This window comes from Homarus americanus, unplaced genomic scaffold (assembly GCF_018991925.1).
Source record: "Homarus americanus isolate GMGI-L3 unplaced genomic scaffold, GMGI_Hamer_2.0 scaffold30858, whole genome shotgun sequence".
NCBI lineage: Eukaryota > Metazoa > Arthropoda > Malacostraca > Decapoda > Nephropidae > Homarus > Homarus americanus.
In genome coordinates, this window is record NW_024737697.1 from 733,852 (window position 1) to 757,027 (window position 23,176).

Sequence of the window (23,176 nt, forward strand, 5' to 3'; positions counted from 1 at the left end):
CCAATTACAGTGTATTTGTCAGACCCTATAGTCTCATGTCATGAATTAATGTGATGTCAGGCACCTCCAACACAAGAGGAAATAACTAAAAGCTCGCCAAGTTATCATGCAGAACGAATATAAGGAAATTTTTTTTCACGCAGAGGGTGGTACTCCCATGGAACAGTCTATCAGCCCAAGCTGTGGGATCAAGGACAGTACTGGGCTTCAAAATAGCCCTTAATATATTTATCAAGAACAATGGAGAGATCCCACACAGTGGATGTCCATTAGGTATATAAAGTAAGGTAAATGTAGGAAGACAAAGATTATTATTTTTTGCCTATTCTGTATTCTGTGTGCATGTACAAGTGGGTTGGAGTAAACCTATAAAGTTTATCATTTTTAAGGCGAGGAATCCTTCATAACTTACTGGTAAATTTAGCTAATTAATGGTGTAAACGTGTGACTGAAGATTCCACCAGCAGTGTAGAATAATTCGGAAGGCACGAGGAAGCGATCAAGGCGTTGAAGAGTGTTTGAGAAGACTTGACAAGCACTGGGCAGATTAGCATGTCACGTTTGATATTGTAACACATTACTATGTAGTAAGGCTGTAAGATTACCCGCTAGAGTACCGATATTTATTATAAGAGTCAGACGTCTTCCACAATATTCTATTATAAGAGTCAGACGTCTTCCACAATATTCTATTATAAGAGTCAGACGTCTTCCACAATATTCTATTATAAGAGTCAGACGTCTTCCACAATATTCTATTATAAGAGTCAGACGTCTTCCACAATATTCTATTATAAGAGTCAGACGTCTTCCACAATATTCTATTATAAGAGTCAGACGTCTTCCACAATATTCTATTATAAGAGTCAGACGTCTTCCACAATATTCTATTATAAGAGTCAGACGTCTTCCACAATATTCTATTATAAGAGTCAGACGTCTTCCACAATATTCTATTATAAGAGTCAGACGTCTTCCACAATATTCTATTATAAGAGTCAGACGTCTTCCACAATATTCTATTATAAGAGTCAGACGTCTTCCACAATATTCTATTATAAGAGTCAGACGTCTTCCACAATATTCTATTATAAGAGTCAGACGTCTTCCACAATATTCTATTATAAGAGTCAGACGTCTTCCACAATATTCTATTATAAGAGTCAGACGTCTTCCACAATATTCTATCAGACGTCTTCCACAATATTCTATTATAAGAGTCAGACGTCTTCCACAATATTCTATTATAAGAGTCAGACGTCTTCCACAATATTCTATTATAAGAGTCAGACGTCTTCCACAATATTCTATTATAAGAGTCAGACGTCTTCCACAATATTCTTATGTATGTTAGTCTATAATAAAATAAAAATAAAACTAGCACTAGCTCGTATGAACACAGAAAACTGCAGATCTTACGGGGAACTAATTACTGAATGTCGTAATGCCGTCTTATTACCCAACACCCTGTAGGGGTATCGAGATATTAATGTTGTCTAGCACCCAGGATGGAATGAAACTCTAATGTGGTTTTCTTATATAATATAAGTTATATGATAGACAGTCTGGTGCTGGAGGTGCCGTGTGGTGAGGAGCTGCTCAGTAGAAGACGTTCGGTGAGTAGCGTGTTGAAGGAGGTAGATGTGCAGGAGCTTCGTTAGAGAAGATGTTGCCTGTTGCTGGCCTCCTGGTTGAATGAATGTTAACAACGTGGAGCTTGCTGGAGGAGGTGTTGCTTGTTCAGGAAAATGGGCAGAATGAATCTCAATGGAGAGACAGAGCTTATATACCCAGCAGCAGCCGCCAGTCCTCTATGAATCATGTTGGGAAAACCCAGAAAGTCGCCGGTGACTAGTTTCGTTGCTAAGCAACCGTACCATCTGGCATCAGCTCTCGCTTGGTTGCTAGGAGACGCCAGCACGTCGGAATGCGATACGCAGTTGTAGGGGAGACGTCCACTACAACCCCGTTGGGTAATCTTTTATTTAATGGGCGTACAGTAAAATCACCAATGCCTTTGTTGACATTCGGCGAGACTGGAAATTTTCCGAAATACCAGAAACAACTGCAGTCTACACTATATAATTTATCATTCATAAAATGAACCAAACAAACCTACCTATAGCCTAACATAACCTACCTGAGCTTAAGTGCCACCTAAACTGTATCATATCTTAGGCTAGATTAGGCAGGTTAGTTTGGCTCATTTAATGAAAGATTTACATGAAGTAGCAGTATCTGGTATTTGTCTTGCCGAATATCAACGAAGGAGTTCGTGATTTTACGCCCATTAAATGCAAGTTTACCTTTATTGGATACATACTGTATTTAGTCCTCCTTTATATCTCCCAATTAGTCTCTTATATCCCTCAGCATTAAAACACGTTGCAATTCTCAACCATGGTTGCTTCTTTAATGTAACAAGCTTCCCACACGTACTTTTATTTTGTAATATTTTCTCCCCAATCAAATATACTAATAAATCCCGTTCTCTATGTTGTTTCATAATACGGCTGTTAATCCCCTTGAGGTATATTATTTTATCTCAATAAATGTATCAATCAAAATTGCCCTATTCAGAAACTTTTCATAAAGACGATGTTTTGGGATGATCTTAATGCTTTTAATAACCCCCAAGGGTTTCCCAAACAGTAAGTCATAATTTAACACCAGTTTCACAGTGTAATGTTAAACAAAAAAATGAAAAAAAAATGGAAAAGATTCTCAGAGGTAATTATACCTCCTAGCTAATACTAACTGAACCTGTTGATTAAGATGGACTTAATGTAATTTTATTAAGATTTACTGTACAGTATATTTTTTTTCAGGGGTAAATATTTTTCCTGCAAAATCGACAGTTTGTTATGACACTGCAATTGACAAATCATTAAGCAGTGAAAAGACCCGTAAACGACGTTATACTGACTTTCCGTTTTGACTTTGGACAGTTTGTAGCCAATATTTGACACCTCATCCTCAGCTGTTACCCTGTAAATCTGTAAAGAATAATTAGAATTTACCCTTTAGTTTTCGAGAGGATTTTAATGAATTTCAAACTCAAACATACATATACAAATTCGGACACAGAACTTATCGCATGCGTTTCCGCCCTGAAATGTTCATTTTTTGTGTTATCTTCCTTCCTGGGCACTACATTAAATATTTAGGCTAAGGAAAGCACATACTAATTCAGAAATAAGAAACTATGATTCCTTAACAGATGATAGATTGACTTTTTAAATGTGATTGATCATTCATTTTTTCATTTTTTTTAGAGGGGATGTATTAATTGGATATTAAATCCTAGGCAGAAGTTCACGTCATTATTCCCGCCTTTTGTGGTATCTGAGGTGCAAACTGTTTGCAAAAAATTGTTACACACACACACACTAATCACATTTCAGGACACAATCAACTGCCAAATTCTAAAGTAGATAAGTTAGGCCTCACCATTTCCTTTAATATGTCACGGAAGCCACACATCCTCAACATTGCTATTCCTCTAATATGTCATGGAAGCCACACATCCTCAACATTCTTAAAACTGCTTCCCATTTTAGTGGATATGTTGTATTGATTTTATGTTCTGGAGAAAATAAGAGGTGGGTGCTCCATCTGCCAGGAAGACGTTATCAGATATTATCAGAGTTTCATCCTGGGTACAACGCTTCCTTCACTGCATTGTTTAGAGGGAGTCTACGATCAGTTGTGTTTTGTTGTTATTGTGTCGTGTTGTACTGTTATCGGGACCAAGACATATCTCTCTATCTGCCTCCTATGCTAGGCTGTGCCACCCAGTGTTGATCTCTTTTGTCATGTTCGATCGCTGTATGTACTCCAGTGTCACGAAGCGACCAGAATGCTTCTCTTGTGATTCTAAGCATTTTATGGTTGGCTGTTGTGCGATTCTTTTAAGAACATCTCTGTCGTAAGCAGACGAGAGTACAAACCAGATTGTCCTGACAAGTTTAAACTAAGGATAACAGGAAAGTGTTGTGAAGTTGTTGCAGCTTTGTCAGGCGGTCATTATTGTAGTTGCTCTATTTAGTTGGAGAATTCCCAGTAGCTCATTGCGTGGTGTAAGTGGCGGAGAATGAGGCCGCCTCGAAGCACCTTTTGCCCAGAGGTGCCCGGGCTGCCCCGCTCGCTACCTGAGCGCCCTTCCTCCAGAAACGACATCAGTAGGAACCCCAACTCTCAGATAGGTCAAAAACTCAACCTGGGGTATGGGAACAGAGATGGGTTGCCCCCACTTCCAGGAAGACTCTGCATTTCCTCGCCTACCAAGCCGTCGCCACCGCCACTTCCGCCTAGACATCTTAAATCTCGGGTGTTACCCAAGGGCTCCACCTTGACCCATCAGGGTTCCACCAGCTCGCTCGTGGGCACGTCTAGCAGCAGGAAAAAGAGAAATCCTGGCTCTGTGCAGACAGCCCAGAAGGTCAACATTTCACTTCAGGGTCACCAGAAGTCGCACTTGTCGTCACCACGAGCATCACTCACAGGTGAGCTGTCATGGCCACCACCTGGACACGGCCAGTGCCACGTTGCTGTTACTAATAGTTATGAAGTCTATAGAGTACACCTCTATATTATAATCTGCCACATGTGTCTACAGAAGCCAGGTTGCGACTGGTTGAAATAGTTGATGCCATACTAACTTTAATATACAGTAATAGCTAAAAGCTACTATGCGAAAGTTAAATCAGTTTATGTTAGGTCAGGTTAGGTTAGGCTGGTTGTTTGTTGGTAAATCTGTCACATCGATATTGAAACAGTTTATTTAGCCAGAAGAATACAGATACAGAGTGGACAATAAGAACAACATTGACAAAGCTGAGCCAAGTGAGAGCCTGAGCCCTCGTAGTGGCACCTGACATAATTACTGTACATTTATCTCGAGGAATTATTGTACTGTATAACATTTAGTATCCAGATTATTACATGTAACATGGTGTTGGTAAATACATATTAGAATGTTATTACGTTTATCAGTTATTTATTTATTTTTATTTTTATTATGAATATACAATATACAGTATACATATTTTAACAGGAGAGTTTAGTTGATACACTGTAACAGTAATCAGATAAGTGGGTGGAAGCAATACAACATGGGTTGTTGGGGTGAAACAAAGGAACACATATACAGTATAATGAAGTTAAATCTCATATGAAGAGGTAAGGTAAGAATCTATACTAATAGGGTTGTAGAGTGAGGAAAGTTGGTAGCGTGACTCGGGGGTGTAAAGATAATATTATATAGTAACGCAGTCTCAGTACAAGTGTAGTATATAAAACACATGCATGTTCCAGCTTTATTTTACTAGTTCAAAGAGGGGAGGATTAATAAGGGTTCGTAAAACAATATATAGTAGATTATGATATATTCCTATTACAAGCAAAATGGGCACTTCCACTCTGTCGATCAGCCAGCACTTACTTTGACACGATGAGTGGATAGCACACCGCCGATGGACTGGGCTGAGACCTCGTTGAACTTATTGACGGACTTCTACGATGCAGCTGGTGAGACGACGAGCGGGACTGAGGAGTGAGTGTTGCTGGCCCCTTCACAGTTATACCAATAATGGTGCGTGGAAGGAGCTGAAGGCCCCTTATATTGGCGGTGTCAGGCCGGCAGATGTCGTCACTAATTAACACTAACCTGGGTGTGTCGAGACAGCTGTGTTTGGTCAGGTGAGTGGTGTGGGCGGGAGGGTAGTTTCTTGAGTTAACACGGTCATGACGCCGGTTTCGCTAATCACGCGACGGTGAGAACTCAGGTTCATTGTGACCGTGACCTCTACTGGGGTCAGGTCTTCATCTCGCTTTAAGTACAAAGGGTTGGTCAACTTACATGGATGTACACTGCTCATCCGGAAGGTAAAATGTTAATTTACATATCCCAAAGAGGATACTCACTTTACTCTGATGAGGAAGAAGAAGGTCCTGGTTGTGGAGATGGACTAGGTGGGGGAGGAGACCCCTGTTTTCTTTATGGATCAGTCACTGCCATGTCATGCAAGGCTGTAAGTCATAAGATTAAAAAGTTAGCTTTTCAAGATGGCTGCTGGTTGTCCTGGAAATGACCTTGACCCAGTTGATTTGACCCTGATCCAAGATGTCCTAAAACATCACCAATCGTCCTAAAACTGGTAACACACCATTCAGATGCCTAGATCATCAAGCTGTGCCCAACAGTGGCGGCTCGTGAAAAATAAAATGGAGGGACTGCAAGCCTCACACAACAGTAGGATACACAAATTTGACCTACCTCAGGTATGAGTTGTAGTTGATGTCCACGAATTCCCAGGGCATGGTAGTAGTGTTGGTGGTAGAAGGGATGGCCGAGGTGGTGATGGACCAGTATTAATTGAAAATAAAGTCCGCGTGTCTGCTCTTCGATGTAGCAAAATTGTTTATTACTATTTCATTAAAATCCTTTATTTCTGTTATCATTTTATTTTCAATGGATATCACTGCTAAAGCAGACAGTCTGTCATTCACCATGGTACTGCGCAAAAAAGTTTTAATTCTCTTCAAAGTTGAAAAGCACCTTTCTGCTTCTGCCGTTGTCATTGGAGTTGTTATTAAAATTTTCAGCAACTTGACAGTGTCTGAAAATGTTGACTGTTGAATGGATAAAACTGGTGTAGGTCTTCCTCTTGCTTTGATTTCAGTCTTTTCATTTAATGTCAGCTGGGAAAAGTTGATGTTTTGCAAATACTTCACTCGATTTTCCATCATCAAAGGGTAATTAAAGAAAGCACGATTTAACCACACCGTCCACACGCAATGTAAACACGTTGTACGAGACTGAGCTGTTTTAAGTGCAGCTCATTGTGCGGCGGCGGCGCCAATTAATAACAGACATGAATCGTACAGCATTGACAGCAACTATGAAAGTAACTTAAATTTTGGTCTGATTTTAATGAAAATTCACTTAGCAACGTATTGAAAATAATTAAATAACATATAAAATGATATATTTGTTGGTAGTGTATTATTCAGCTGTCTCTCTAAAGGAATCATACGCCTGGCAGTGAGTGTCTGGGGGGACTGCAGCTCTGCAGCCCTATGCACGAGCCGCCACTGGTGCCCAATATCAAGGTTATGGCCAAATTTGACCTTGACACATGACCTTGACCTTGAATCTTAAAAGTATTGCCATAAACCTCCCAAAAGAGGTATTACTTGTGACATTACCACTTTGGTTCAAAAGTTATGGTATAGGTGGTGGCCATATTGGATTTGTCCAATATGGCCTCCAGTATAATATCTCAGTTTGACTCCTGTGAAAAAATGAGAGGTCTTGGTAACAGAAAGCTGTGTTCAAAATATCAGAATTGTAGATAAAAGTAAATGTTATTTTATTAAGCCCCCATAATAATAGAATTTATAATACAATTGTAAATATGCATGACAATTTTTAACTTAATAAGCATCATTATCATCTACAAAGCAAACAAAAACTTGCTCATCAGCTGTGTAACAACAAGGAGCCTGCATGTCACCATGTTGACCACCCTAGCTATGGATGTGGTGTGAAAGCGTTCATCCATTGGAGTGAGCCATCCTTGGAGGGAGCTTGCTGAGCTATCCTTGTGGCTGCACTCAGAAGACTCAGAAGCTGCATGGACTCAGTGGCCTTGGCATGGGTGCAAATTGCTCACTATTGCTGTAGTCATTATGTAGAGTGAGATGTCACATGACTTCCACTTGTGAACATTTTGACAGGCTAAATAAAGACCCATTTAGTGTAGCATGAAGTTTCACTATATTTAACTGGTGCTTCAGGCATAATGCTTGACTTATGTGTATTTCATGTAATAATGTATTTCCTATCTATGGCTGTTTGTATGTATGACATAAGGCATGTATCACACATTTTACTTTACAGGGGAGAGCGCAGAGGTGGACATCGCCATCTTGTACGCATCAGACGGCGACAAATGGAAGAATTACCTGTATGATGTGTTCACCCAGCGAGTACCCCAGGAAGAAGGCTACCGTGGTGTGAGGTGAGGACTGTGTGTGTGTGTGTGTGTAATAATAATATTGATAATAATTAAAGGTTTATTGAAAGAGCATGGCAGCCGTAAGGCTGAAAATATTCAGTTACATAATTGGGGAATGGGTCTCTTCTTGATTGACAAATAATATACAGGTAACATAAGTGATACAAATATGATATATAATAACTAGGTGGGAAGAAGGTCATACTACAAAGCATTTCAACATAGTGACAGTGCAAAAAGGTAAGGTTGACTCGGAGTGAATACACTGGTTGATTACAAGTTATTGATAATTTTTACAATGGTTGGGACTGGGCTGTTCTTATAGCGATCAGTACGTGCTCGTATGGGCTGGATACGGTTGTGGTGTCGAACAGCAATTTGAGGACGAGGGATCTCGGGTGGTAGTAGGAGCCGGTGTCAAGGATGGTGCAGAAGCTTCTCACCATATTTGCACACTTGTCAACCATCAGTGAGACAAGACGTGCCCCGAAGGCGCTCCTGGTTTTAGCAGCCAGGCCGAGTCTGTTTGGCCCTGCCCACTCCCCCTGCTATACCCCAACACCCTACCAGCCTTACTACACCGGGATCTATTCAGCAAAACATTCTAGTGATTAGTGAACGATTGATTACGGAGCAGTGTTCCTATAGTGCACTTAAGGAACTTTCTCAGCAAAGCATTCAAGTCATCAGTGCAATAAGTGATTATTATACAGTGCTCGATAGTGCACCCTCAAGGAAAAGTCAGACAGTGGGCACTTTATCGGTCACCTTTAAAGTGCCAGTGACAAGGACCACCGTGGTGTTTACATATATCGTAATAACTGTGTCGGCGACCCCAAGCACCAGGGACAAAGTCGTAAAGACCCACGGTCTTTACGACTGACAAATATTAACAGATGTCTACCAGTGTCATTGCCCCTCAAAGTGCCGTCAGTGACAAACACTTCCTTCCGCCCACAAGAGATCTCAACAGATGGCCGCCAATCACTTACTCCCGACGCACTCTGTACCATCTAAAGCGTGGGAACGGTTATCCTGATGGCAGTGTTATCGCGCGACTCAAGTCACTGAACATATTCCACGCGCGGAGCCGTAGACAAGGCCGTCATACACATAAGCCCATTAGAACCGTAACCTCCACTAGGAAACCGGAGAAACCCACCCCTGACAGACCATACCACCTCACTGAAGTTCCACGGATATGGTATGATCTCCCGTCTTTACTGCTATCCAACGTCACTTCCCTAGCTAACAAGTTCGACGAGCTGGCAACTACAGTCAGGTCAGCCGCCGCGAGCGTCGTTGCCATATGTGAGGCTTGGCAAATTGTGCCTGAAACGTGTCATATTGAGGGATATCAACTCTTTCATCACCTTCGTTCACATAGACGCGGAGGGGGCGTTGCCCTCTTCTGTCAAGATGACCTACGCCCGTCACGCCTGGATGTTCAAGTCCCAGCAGATGTGGAAGCATTATGGGTACGTGTCGTGCTACGGGCCCACCCGCGCAACACTGCTTCCATCATAATCTGTGTGGCATACCATCCGCCTCGCTCACCCACCAGAGACACTCTTATCAATCATCTCATCACCACCTCAGACCACCTCAGAGTTAGGTACCCATGTGCCAAGTTAGTATTATGTGGGGATTTTAATGAAATTGACACCACTGATATCCAGGACCAGCTATCACTATCACAAGTTGTGACCTTCCCCACACACGGTCAAAATACCCTTGACCTTATCTTAACTGACTTAGCGGACCAGTACCAACCACCTCAACCAATGCCTCCTATCGGGTGTAGCACACACTTATCAGTGCTCTGGTCCCCAGCTGCCACTCCCACTCAAGTACAGAGACCCTACATCAAGACCTACAGGCCGATTACTGACTCTGCAGTGCGCCTCTTCGGGCAGTGGATAGTTCACCATCCCTGGACTGAAGTACTTAGCGTGGATGACGTGGAAACCAAATGGATAAATTATACCAACACCACCACGGAAGCTCACCACCACTTCTTCCCCGAGAAGTCCGTCAGATCTCACCCAGCTGACTTGCCCTGGATCACACCTCGGATCAAAAGACTTATGCAACAGAGAGACAGAGCCTTTCATCTCAATGACCACATCCGCTACAGGTCCCTTCGCAACCGAGTCATCCGCGAAATACGCACTGCAAAGAAGTCCCACTACCCAACCAAATTACAACACCTGAAGCAGACCAACATCAGTCAATGGTATGGTAAGCTTAAAGAACTCTGTGGACTAAACAATAAGACACACCCCCTCCCCTTCCTTAGCCATCTCACTAATGTTGACGCAGCTGAGCAAACAAATAACCATTTCGCTACTATATGCCAGACGCTCCCCCGGCTTGACACAACCACTCTCCCTGCTTACCTACCAGCCCCCCTTCCCACTGACTTAGTAGAAGAATTTGAAGTAGCAAAACGCCTGGACAAACTAAAATTAAAACGCTCTACCACCCCCATTGACTTACCAATGAAACTCTTCAAGGAGTTCTCCCCGGAGCTTGCTAAACCCCTATGCTCCATCATCAATGCTTCTCTCAGTCAAGCCAGATGCCCAGCTGACTGGAAGACCTCTTATGTATCACCAGTGCCCAAGTCAACCAGCCCACAATCCTTAAATCAGCTACGACCTATTGCAATCACCCCAATACCCAGCCTAATCTGTGAAAGTTTTGTGTTCGACTGGGCTTATGCTGATATTGCAGGAGTCGTAGACCCTCAGCAATTTGGCAACATGAAAACTTCCTCCACCACTCACTGTCTTGTCAGCTTTCTCGATTACATATACCGCCATCTCAAGAAACGAAAAACGTCTGTAGCTGTCGCCTTCATTGATTTCACTAAAGCGTTCGACCTAGTCGACCACAATATAATCATCAACAAAGCTATTGACCTCGGGCTTCGGAGAAGTCTTATACCATGGCTTACAGACTTCCTCAGTGACCGACGCCAAGCTGTACGCCCGAGGGGCTGTCTCCACCTTTCAGTCACTCACCTGTGGCGTCCCCCAAGGCACCACCAAGATGGGACCACTCTGCTTCCTTATGCTCATCAATGATACCCTAAGAGAAACCCCTGCTCGCTGGAAATATGTCGACGACTCCACCATTGGGATCAGCGTCAACAATTCTGCTCCCAACTATACCGCCCTTCAGGATTTATTGAACAGTCTCCAAAACTGGGCCACCAACAACCATGTCACCATCAACCATACCAAGACCATGGTTATGCACATCAACCTCTCCTCCGACATTGTCCCACCTCCTTCCATTACTCTAGGTCCGAACACTCTCCAGGTTGTAGATTCCACGAAGCCCTCGGCGTCACCATAGACAACAAACTAAATTGGAAACCACACGTCAAAGTGAAGTTATCAGTCTTCCAAGCTTCCGCTCATTCTCCCACGCACGAATTCAAGTCCTCGGACTCTGCACGGAGCTCCCTGCGTTTACACAATACCATATTTCCCAAGCTCACCTATGCCTCCCCACCCGGTCTTCCTCCCTAAATGCCACACAACGTAAACACCTAGAAAAAGTGCAAAAGAGGGCATGCAAGATTATTCTCCCCCCTTCCTACTCCACATATCAAGAAGCGCTCAACACACTGACCCTTTCGACTCTCACTGACCATCACCACGACCTCATCTGCAAATTTGGTAAGAAGCTTCTACACCATCCCCGACACCGGCTCCTACTACCACCTGAGATCCCTTGTCCGAGAATTGCTGTTCGACACCACAACCGCATCCAGCCCATACGCACGAACTGATCGCTATAAGAACAGCCCAGTCCCAACCATTGTAAAAATTATCAATAACTTGTAATAAATCAGTGTATTCACTCCCAGTAAACACTACTCCTTGCACTGTCACTATGTTGAAATGAACTGTAGTTTGAGCTTTTCCCCATCTAGTTATTATATGTCTTATTTGTGTCACTCATGTTACTTGTATATCATTTGTAATTCGTAACCCATTCCCCAAATATGTAACTGTATATTTTCAGCCTTCTGGCTGCCAAGCTCTTTCAATAAACCGTTAATTATTATTATTATTATTATTAAAGAGCCGAGAGGATCAATGTGATGAGCGCTTCTTGATATGTGGAGTAGGAAGGGGAGAGAATAATCTTGCATTCCCTCTTTTGCACTTTTTCGAGGTGTTTACATTGTGTGACATTTAGGGAGGAAGACCAGGCAGGGGAGGCATAGGTGAGCTTGGGAAGTATGAATGTTGAGTAAACAGCGAGGAGCTCAGGCGCAGGAACTCCGAGGGACCTGAGTCGGCGGAGGAGGTGGAGACGGAAACTGGAGGATGTGACAACTTTACTGACGTGTGTTTTCCAATTTAGTTAGTTATCTGTAGTGATGCCAAGAAGCTTAGTGCCTAGGGGGATGCCACAGGTGAGTGACTGAAAAGTGGAGACAGCCCCTCAGAAGCGTATTGATTGACATCGGTCACTGAGGAAGTCTGTAAGCCATGGTATTAAGACTTCTCCAAAACCCGAGGATGGTGCAGTAGTCTACTGCTAAACCCTGCTTGTGCTTGGTGGTGGAGGTCACTGAGGGATGGCATTTCTAGGGTGGAGAGGGTGTTGTTGTAGCCAGAGTAGTCTGCGCCGAGCATGATTCTGCAGGCCCTTTTCTGTACCTTCTCTAGCTGTGTGTGTGTGTGTGTGTGCACACACAGGGTGGTGAAATGAGTGTAGTGTGGCAGCATTATGTTAGTGTTAAGGTGCAAGCACTTCTTGCTCCCTCTCGCTTTCAGCTGCCGCCGCTGGCTAGCCCTCGTAGTGAACAGGGAAGCAACTTGCACAAGTCTTCCCCTGCCAGTACACAGGCTCCTCACCATCAAGACTCCTGCTGTGCCTCCTCGTGGCAACACACTGTAACTGGGTGAAGTTATAAAACTTGCAGATCAGCATAAGATGCGCAAACTTTTTATTTCCACTAAAACATTTTATGGGCCAGTTACTCGTGGCACACCTCTTCACTCATCTGACAGTGCCCACATAATTAAAGACGATGAAGGCCTCCTTCAGTGCTGTAAAGAGCACTACCATTCACTGCTCAACTGAAATACCGATGTGGATGTCCTGACTACCCAGCAAGTCCCTCAGCATCCAGAGCTGACCCACCTCAGTTATCCTCCATCCCTGGATGAGGTAGCTACTGCCATCAAACAGATGAAAAATAACAAAGCCTCAGGGCCTGATGGAATCCCAGCCGAGGTGTATAAAGCAGGAGGACCTCTACTTACCAGCCGTCTCCACTTTCTCCTGGAGAATATATGGGAAAAAGAGGAAATTCCCCAAGCTCTTAAAGATACCTCCATTGTCAATATTTATAAGAACAAGGGGGACCTGTCAGATTGTGGCAACTACCGTGGGATCTCGCTGCTGTCCGTAGCTGGCAAGATTACTGCCCGAGTCCTCCTAAACAAAGTTCTTCCTGAGGCAGAAAACTTCCTCCAAGATTCTCACTGTGGCTTTAAACCAGATACAGGAAAAGTGCAGAGAACAGTTTTCGTGACCTTACCAAGGCCTACGACTCAATCAACAGGGAAGTCCTCTGGTGGACCCTCAGCTATTTTGGCTGCCCACCAAAATTCATCGCCATTGTGTGGCAACTCCACGATGGCATGAATGGCAGTGTCCTGTATAATGGCACCTAGTCTGAATTCTTCCTCATGCAACTCTTTTTTCCATTTTCTTGGCTGTATTCCTTACTTGTGCCATTGCTAATTTAGCCAGTGGGATGGACATCTAGTACCGGCAGAAGAGACTTTTAAACATAAGACGACTCCAGGATGGAACAGAGGTGTCAGCAGCTTCCATTACTGAACTTCAGTATGCAGATGACCTCACCCTCGTCGCTCACACAACGCGACCTACAGGAGATCCTGAACACTTACACAAATGCTTATGCACACCGGCTTTCAGGTGAATGTATGTAAGAGTCAGATTCTCTTTCAGCCTGCCCCTGGTTGAGCCACACCTCCACCATCCATCCAGCTTAACGGTACTACCCTCTCTAATGTTACCCACTTATAGTATCTTGGCTCCCACCTGTCCACCACCGCAGACATCACTGAAGAGATTCAACATCGAATCAGATGTGCATCTCAAGCCTCGTGAGCTGTCTTGGCAGTCAGTCGCCCGCTTCTGCCTAGGAACAGTTAAAGGTGTTTAAGTATTGTAGAATTGTTGTAAGCGATATAAAGGGAAAAGACTAAGGAATTGTGCACTGGTAGTGTGCTGACTGTATAAGTGTGAAGTGAGAAGTCCAGCTGTGAAGTCATTACCCTGTGAACAGTTTTGTGAGTATCTAGTGATTATTAAAGAAGTCTACAGTTCACAAGTGTGTTTCTGTGACCTGGTGGAAGTCTACCTGCCTGTTGTTTGTACACTGATGCCAATCGTTGAGAAATTACTGGAGACTGGCGGGACAGCCAGTGACAATTCAACAACACTTATGATATATCTACTACTAGTTACCAGTGGTGAAAACCGAGTAGCAGGGAAAAGGGCTCGTAACAATATTATTACTTCTCACTTTATACACTCCTGCACATGTGTATTGTACAGGGTTTTTACATTACAGTTTGTACCTGTATGACATTTTATGTGTGTAAATGTGTTATATGTTATGCATACAGATGAAAATAAAAACACAATATCTCACTGGAGGTGGTCATCAAAGAAAATGTTATTTTTTCTCAAAACAAAGTTTATGAGTTACCAGGGTGAAGGTTGTGAGAACATCACTGATATATTTTTAGAAACATTGTATATCACAGTCTCCAACCAATAGCCTGGTTGATGGGTACTGTTTGGCAGCATGTGTGTGTTTGGAAGACTACTGAAGCATTGGTTCTTCTATATCATGTAAAATTTAATGTTCACTTTAGAACATTTTATAAATTTAACTGCTTAACTAAGCTCTGACCACTTTAAGTATCCTTAGTGGCCATCGCAGTTCATGACAGGTGAATGTGTTTCATCACTATCCTCAAATTGTTGACAGTTACTTAGGATGCTAAAAGTGGGCAGAGCTTATTAATATAGTACAGTCAACCCTCACTTTACGCGGTTAATGTAACCCGCAGGGTCCCGCGGAAAGTGAGGAACGCGTAAAGTGAATAACATAACATATGGGATTAATTGAAATAGAGTCCGGGCCGACCCCCAAACTCCACTTTTTGACGACACACAACTATGTTGTAGTAAAAATTTTATCTTAACTTTATGATGGTATGAAAAAACAAGTAATATAGAAGAGGTTAGGTTAGGAAAAATAAAGGTTAACATAGGAAAAATAAAGGTTAGGTTAGGAAAACTAAAAGTTATGTGGAACACTTACGTTAGTAGAAGAGATGGGTCGGCATACGGGGATGGAGGCTGGTTCCGAGGCAGAGGGCAGATTACTGGCCCTCAGGTGAATCACCATTACTAGGTGAATCACCATCACTGTCACTTACAGTTGTCAGGGCTTCCCTGACAAATCCCTCAAAGTCATCTTCACTGTCACTATCACTGGCTTGGGCTGGCTGTGGTGGGTTGCGGGCGAAGAAATCTGTTATGCTTTGCTGACGGCTGGTGTTGATGTTGTCGTGATACACCTTGATGTAGGGCTCCATAGTCTGCAACAGCTGGGTAGTGAAGATTTCATACCTGTTTGCGTCAGGGTCGTCGGAAAGGAGGAGCTTGGCTTTCTCGATACACTCGATGGCACCCCTAACATTACTATGGGATAAGTGTTGTTCTTCTTGGGATGACGCACCACCTGCCTCTTCACTGACGTCGTCATCATCATCATCTACCATCTCCTCGGTAGTCACATCAGGTTCCATTATCACCTCCAGGATGTCGTCGTTGGTGGTCTCGGAGAAGCCTGGAACTGTAACAGTCTGCGCAGCTTCTCTGGCAAGGTCCACTGCTACTGCAACAGTCTGAACCTCACCAGTCACAGATTGACTCCTCCTCTCACCTGGTATTCCATGCAACACATGTCTCCATGCGTGACGAATTGTAGCAATAGACAGCTGATCCCATGACTCCACCAAGAAGTCCACAGCTTTCTTGATGTTAAATACTCTCCAGAATTGTTTGAACAGTATTTTTTGCTGTGCCAACTGTTGATCCTCATCTTCTTTGCTCTTGCTATCGGTGGTGGTGTCACTCAGGTTGCGCAACTCTTCCCTGGTGTTGGTGTAGTCGTTCAGGAGTTTGAATTTTTTCGTAGAGAATGCAGCTTTTACATTACAGATTAACTCTTGGTCCATGGGCTGTAATATAGACGTAGTGTTGGGAGGAAGGAAGACCACTTTTACGTTGGGGTGACGATCTAACAGTAGGGGCGAGTGTCCTGGTGCGTTGTCCAGCAGCAACAAAATCTTGAATGGCACATTCTGTTGCTCACAGAATTTCTTTACATCGGGAACAAAACAGTCATCAAACCAGGAGAGGGACAGTGTAGAGAACATCCACGCCTTACGTGCGGTCAGCCAGTGGACATTTAGCTTGGTCATGTCCATGGTTTTGTAGGCGTGCGGCTTGCGTGCTGTGTGGATCACCGATAACTTGAGCTTACAGGTACCGGAGGCATTGGTGGTAAACAGGACGGTGATGCGTTCCTTCTGCATCTTCCGGCCCCGAATCTTGCTGGCATTCTTTACAACGAAGGACTTGGAAGGTAGCTTTTTCCAGAAAAGACCAGATTCGTCCATGTTAAACACCTGGTCGTCACTGTACTGTCCTTCCTCCATAATCTCACGTAAAAACGGAGGAAATTCCCTAGCCGCAGCACGGTCAGCACTCGCTTCTTCACCACCAATGTTTATATTGGTGATCTTGTTCCGGATCTTAAACCTCTGTAACCACCCAGAGGAAGCATTAAAGGGTTTGGGCTCTGTAGTTCCCATCTTTCGTGCCACTGCATGTACAGTTCACGTGCGTAGTCCTTAACAGAGCGCGTGTCGACCGCCATGTTCCGTCGCGCCTGACGCACCAAGTACCTCACAAGTAATTTTTCTGTCTTGAGAAGCACCTGGTTGTGAAAATACTTGATCATAGAAGCACCTGTAGACTTTGTGATCTTCATGTGCTCCTTTATCTTGGCTGCATCCTTCTTTATTGTTCGAATCGTAGATTCATTCACACCATGCTGGCGCGCCAAATCAACCTGCCTTGTTCCTTTCTCCAACTCTTGGATGATGGTATACTTCACCTCGTAGCTTAAGGAACGTCGTGTCTTCTTTGGCTTAGTGCCGCTGGGTCCAGGTAAGGAAAGGTTTCTCTCTGGGGGTGGTGGTCCGGCGGAAGCCATTTTAGAGAACAATGGATGCACGTTTACACGGTCTGGCGTGGAGGGATGAAACTGGCGCGGCTAGGTCAAGGATCATCTTTCCTCCCTCCCTCCCTCCCCCGGGTGGACACGTCATAATACTTTAAGCCAATTACAGCTAGCAGCAGAGGGGGGTAGGGATGCATGGCCAATCACAGTCCGATACGTCATATGACGTCAGTGATAACGCAACAAAGACACACACTGCGCAACCTTACCGCGCGGCTTGCCCAAGCGGAGGGAGGAGGAGGGAGAGGCGAGGAGCACAGGCAGGCAGGCGGGTGGGGTGAATCTAAAAATAGCGTCGCGCCGGACACACTCCGCGTAATGGGGTTCACGCACCGCGTAATGTGAGCACGTTTGGTTCTGGCAAGGCACCGCGTTAACGTGGAAACGCGGAATGTGGGACCGCGTAAAGTGAGGGTTGACTGTAGTTCAATTCAAAATAACTTTTCCAGGATTGAGATGAAGAATGTGGAGGAGATAAAAGATGACATTGGACGACTGGAAGCAGTGAAGTTGAAAGGAGCAAAATTGCAGGTAATTTTGATGTTGATCTTTTCATTGGATTTTCCATAAGAAAGTAAATGAATGATACTGTTTAGTTATTGTTAAGGTCATAAAAGTTTGTGTTAAGGTTTATCTGCTTATTGATGATAATCTGTATACATGTACTGTAATGTGGTTGTTTGGTTGAGAACTGGGATGTCAGTTGTTGTTCCCAGCCCTTAACCATATACTCCTGTATTGTACTGTACTTTACATTGATTTACAACACTTCATAACAATTCACTCTGCATACTATACTTAGTTGAAAATCATCAGAATTTCCACAATTTAGCTTTAGCAGACAGAATAAGATGCACCCTCTACAATATATATGTACTGTACTGTACCATGAAGTAGTGCATGAAGAGCTGATGATACTACAAGTTATTAAATTTTTCAGATCATTATACTGTCCCCCTGCTTCTTGGCTCACATTGCTGAACATGGAAGAAGTGAGTTGGGTCAAGTGTTTAAACCAGAGAAAGTTTTGGCCTTGTTGCTGGGGATTGATGACAGTCAGTTCACAATGGCTCATCGCTCAGGTAAGTAAATGATGCTGTACATTACATTCAGTGCAGATCATTGGGAGGAGGGCTTTTTTTTTTTTTTTACGGGAATCAGCCCACCTAGGCACAGGTCACTGACCCACACCGGGGCCTGGGGGGCGAAAATGTAACAATAATAATAATAATAATAATAATAATAATAATAATAAAGAACCACAAAGAAATACAAAATGAAAAAATAAATCAAAAGTGAGGAACAATATATGTATGTTGTGTTGTCAATAGTAAGAGAAACAATTGAGACCCTGCAATTGTGTGTAAATGAGGCAGAAAGTCAGATCAGCAACCTGGGACTTGGTCACAATTTTCGTGATGCCATGTGGCAGCAAGATCTACCATAGACAACACATTATGCTTCCAATATCTTCCCAGGCTGTAGTACCTCCCTGTTTGGTAAAGCAGAGGCATTAAGTGGTGGGGGTGATGAATGGCAGTGGTGTTAGATGATGAGGAAGGTGTCTAGCATCTTACTTTTTTTGTGGATAAATTACTCATTACAAGAGGTTTGTTTTGACATCAAAATTTCTTTCCTACAGTATTGACCACTTGAGCTTCCAAGTCGAAGCTTTAAGTTCATTTTTCAGTCAATCTCTGAAAATAAGTGACCAAGTGCGAAAAAAGAAATAAATAAAATAAGATTAAATTTAGTGTTTCTTGGAACCTAGGGTATGAAATAAGTTTGGTTAAAAGTTGTGAGATTGATATCACAGATTAATAGAAGTTGTTGAAACTTAGTATCAAATGTTATAGATCAGGTAATTTGCCCACTGAAGTACTGTACCTGTAGTAGTGGTTGCTTGGAGAATTTATAACTGATAAAACTGTTTCTTTATTATTAACTTATTTCCACATGTAAATACACCATTGGTATTCCTCGTTTAATGATGGGGTTGTGTTCCTGAAAACCTAACGTTAAGTGAAATTATCGCTAAATGAGGGATAACAGCAAAGCACGGAGGGCGTACAACAGGTTCAAATGGCAGGGTGATAAACACTAAGTACAGTAATATACAGTACTACTCCCTAATACACTAATAATAATAAACGTGTTTATTATAAGCAGTTTCAAAGTTAACGAATGATTTATTAACACCAAACTTCTATATAAACGATGTGGTTCAGAGTTAAACGATTTAATGAGAAAAGGTGAGCCTTAGTCGATCAAATTTCAAATTGCATGCGTCAAAAAAAAAATAAAAATGCTATAACAAACAATTAAATTCATACAGAACACATCATGAATTATAATAGCACATATTTTATGTACTTCCACACTCAAACCATCATGTGTGGCTGTATGCCTTGATGTCTCATTGGGGAGGGAGTCAAGGAGCAAGCAGTTACCGCCCACTGCCTCCACAAATACGTTCACTTCACATACTGTACATACACACCCATGTTCTTAATTTTTCTTATTTTATAGTTTTATATTATATTTTCTTTATTTCTAAGCCATGGTAGAGTATTGTAAGTTCATCCAATCTGTAAACGAATTTTGCGTGTGCATCACATAAATAAGATAAGGATTTTGGGTAAAATCTGTAATATTATTGGTTTAAAAGATTAGATAGGATTTTGTTTTAACCCCACATTTTCCCTCATCTTCAAAGCCCTCCCCACTTTGGATGAATCATTGTCGTTGCTAGTGTCAGAGTAATATATCCATAAATGTGCATTTCCCATGGAAATGAAGGTCTTAATCATTTATAACAAGAAAAAATACATAAGAAAAACCTATTTTAGTAATCAATATCTCATAATGGCATAAAACGATTCTTTACCATGTAAATTTCCTTTATTTATTTAAATACAGTGTAATGTGAATTTTTTTAACCTGAACCCTACTTTTGCTTTTATCCTCCTCACCACTGATTGACCTGTTAGCTGCTTGGACAGTCAATCATGTCTCTGTTAGGCACTGTTGGTAAATACTGGGCAAGTGCTGGTTCCAGAATGTATCTGTACCTGCACCAATGTTGGTCAAGTCTGTTTTGAATGAGCTGACACTCGTTGCTGCTACAATGCTCTGCCAGTTTGTTCCAAGAGTTCACAATTCTCACTCCAAAAACGTTTGCCCTGATAATTTTTTTAACTTGTCACTTCTTCAGCCTTAAGCTGTGACCTATAGTAGGGCGGGCATCTGCAAGCTTCAGGTATGAACACTGGAATGAGCAATGCTCTCTGAGCTGTTTATAGACTATAATTAAGTCACCCCATGCCTGCCTTTAGTATAAGCTAGGTAATTGCAGGCATTCTAATCTCTCAGGGTAACTGAGGTGCTGTATTGCAGGCACCAGTTTGGTGGCCATCCTTTGGACAGATTCAGTCAACTTACAGTCTAGCTCTAGCATATCTCGGAGTCCAGACGGGGTGACAATACTCCAACTTGGAAGCACCTCATTCTTGAAGAGTGTTATGAGGATGAGCCGTCTAGATATGCAAATGATCCTTCTTATAAGACCTACTAGCTTAGTCGCTTGATTCACCTTCTCACAATGGTTCGAGAACTTCAGTTCATTGTCAACAAACACACCCAAAACCTTTTCACATTTGGTCTCTGTGAATGCTGTTTCTTCATCCCATTGGGACATGTGAGGCTATGTCCCATGTGCAAATATCTTGTGGCATTGAGCGACCTGGGTGTAGAACACCCAACCTACTTTCGAAAGCAACCTGTGTCCCCCATTGCCAGCATCTTGCCAGCTTAATCATGCCGCTTATGCAGTGCAGACGTTTGCTGGTACTTTCAGAAAACAACACTTTTCAATGTGTGGTACCTGCAGAAGTACCCAGGAAAAAACATCCCATTTATCACAGGAGGGTGGAAGTAGGTGAATTTCACCATCTCTACAAGGAACTTTACCAAGATCCAAAGAAGTTTCATGAGTTCACCAGAACAGCCCAGTCCCAACCATTGTAAAAATTATCAATAACTTGTAATAAACCAGTGTATTCACTCCCAGTAAATACTACTTCTTGCACTGTCACTATGTTGAAATGCCCTGTAGTTTGAGCTTTTCCCCATCTAGTTATTTTATATCTTATTTATATCACTTATGTTATTTGTATATTATTTGTAATTCGAAACCCATTCCCCAGATATGTAACTGTATATTTTCAGCCTTCTGGCTGCCAAGCTCTTTCAGTAAACCGTTAATTATTATTATTATTATTATTATTATTATTATTATTATTATTATTATTATTATTAATATTAATGTTTCCTACTACATTTGATGACATCCATGAAAATATTTGACCTCCAGAGGTACTAAACATTTTTATGCCTAATTTTATTCAATAGTTATGATCACCTTGTTATTTTCGGTAACAGGCCTAGGATTATAGCAGCCAAGATATTATCTTATAACTTGTCCCTGACCTAATACGTACAGTATATTTGTGAATGAACTGGTGTATGAGTCTTTTAACTTAATGTTAATTTTCAAAGCAGTGGCGACATTCTTCCATTGTTTGTCAAAGGTATTTCGATTGTGGTATTCCTTTTTCCTATGATCTCATAAAACGGACCTCTGAAAGACTTCAGCAATAAAAGGTTGCTCTTCACAGTCCGTTTCGTTTGGTTCTTAATTTCCCCGATAACTTGGCATCGTCCACAAATATTTGTATGGAGGAGTGTATAGCTTCTAGCTTGTCATTTATGAAACAAACAAACAGCAATGAGCCTACTACACTGGTCTGTGGTACCCCACTTATCAGAGGAACTTAACCCTTAATTTGAATCAGTTAGCAAACTTACTCCCATTTCCTGTTTATTACTTCTACTCCAGGATCTTAAAAGTACAGTTTTGATACATTGTCAAGTTAATGAATTCCATGTTCATCTTTTATACTGGACATAAATACTTTAGCCATTAAACAATTAAAATGTATGTTATTCACAAGCTCCTAAACCAAAGCTGCCCTTAAATACTGAGGGTTTTATTGAACCGTAACAACCCATAAGTATTAATTATTTTCAAACAATATGCAACCCTATGGGTTCTGTACAAGGGGGAATTTGGTGATTAGTAATTATGTGTGCCATTTGGCCCTTCTGTGCAACATTGCAATACAGGGTACATGACATAACATTATACAGTACTGTATTGTATATGATATTTCAATACATGATGACATAATATCAAATAGCACTTTGATAACTTTCTTGACATCTGCGACTGGCCTCTGAGTGCAGGAGTTCCACAAGGGTCAGTCTATACAACATACTTTACATTAATGACCTGCCTGACTCACTGGCCATACAGTACGCCGACGACATGAGACAAATAGTCAGACACGGAATGGCAATAGACTACCTCACAAAAATAAGAATAAAATAAAAATTAGGATACTCAAACAGGTCACAAAGTGAGAACTCAAATGGTGTTCACAAACAAACTCCAACAAATCACCTACTGTACTTTGGTATCAAAAGACATGACCCCCCCCCACATATACCCAACACCCATACCTCTAAAACAAACAGAGTACTAGGAGTGACATTTGACTAACCCCCTCACCATGAAACACCACTTCAACACAAAGGCAGTAATAACACTCACAGTAAAAGACACTCACAGGCATACAAAGATTCAGAAGTGCAATAAGAAAAAACAAATCACACTTATACAAAGCTCTAATATGCACCCAACACACTCCAG

General features: G+C 42.2%; 1 protein-coding gene across 1 annotated transcript in view; it reads left to right on the top strand.

The window, feature by feature from the left end:
• LOC121873526 overlaps positions 1 to 23,176 on the top strand; it is an 80,297-nt gene that overhangs the window by 24,605 nt on the left and 32,516 nt on the right. Inside the window, exons 2-4 of the mRNA XM_042377124.1 lie at positions 7,904 to 8,024; positions 17,856 to 17,937; positions 18,347 to 18,488. Of these exons, the coding sequence (XP_042233058.1) occupies positions 7,904 to 8,024; positions 17,856 to 17,937; positions 18,347 to 18,488 (345 nt within the window). The remainder of the gene's footprint in view (positions 1 to 7,903; positions 8,025 to 17,855; positions 17,938 to 18,346; positions 18,489 to 23,176) is intronic.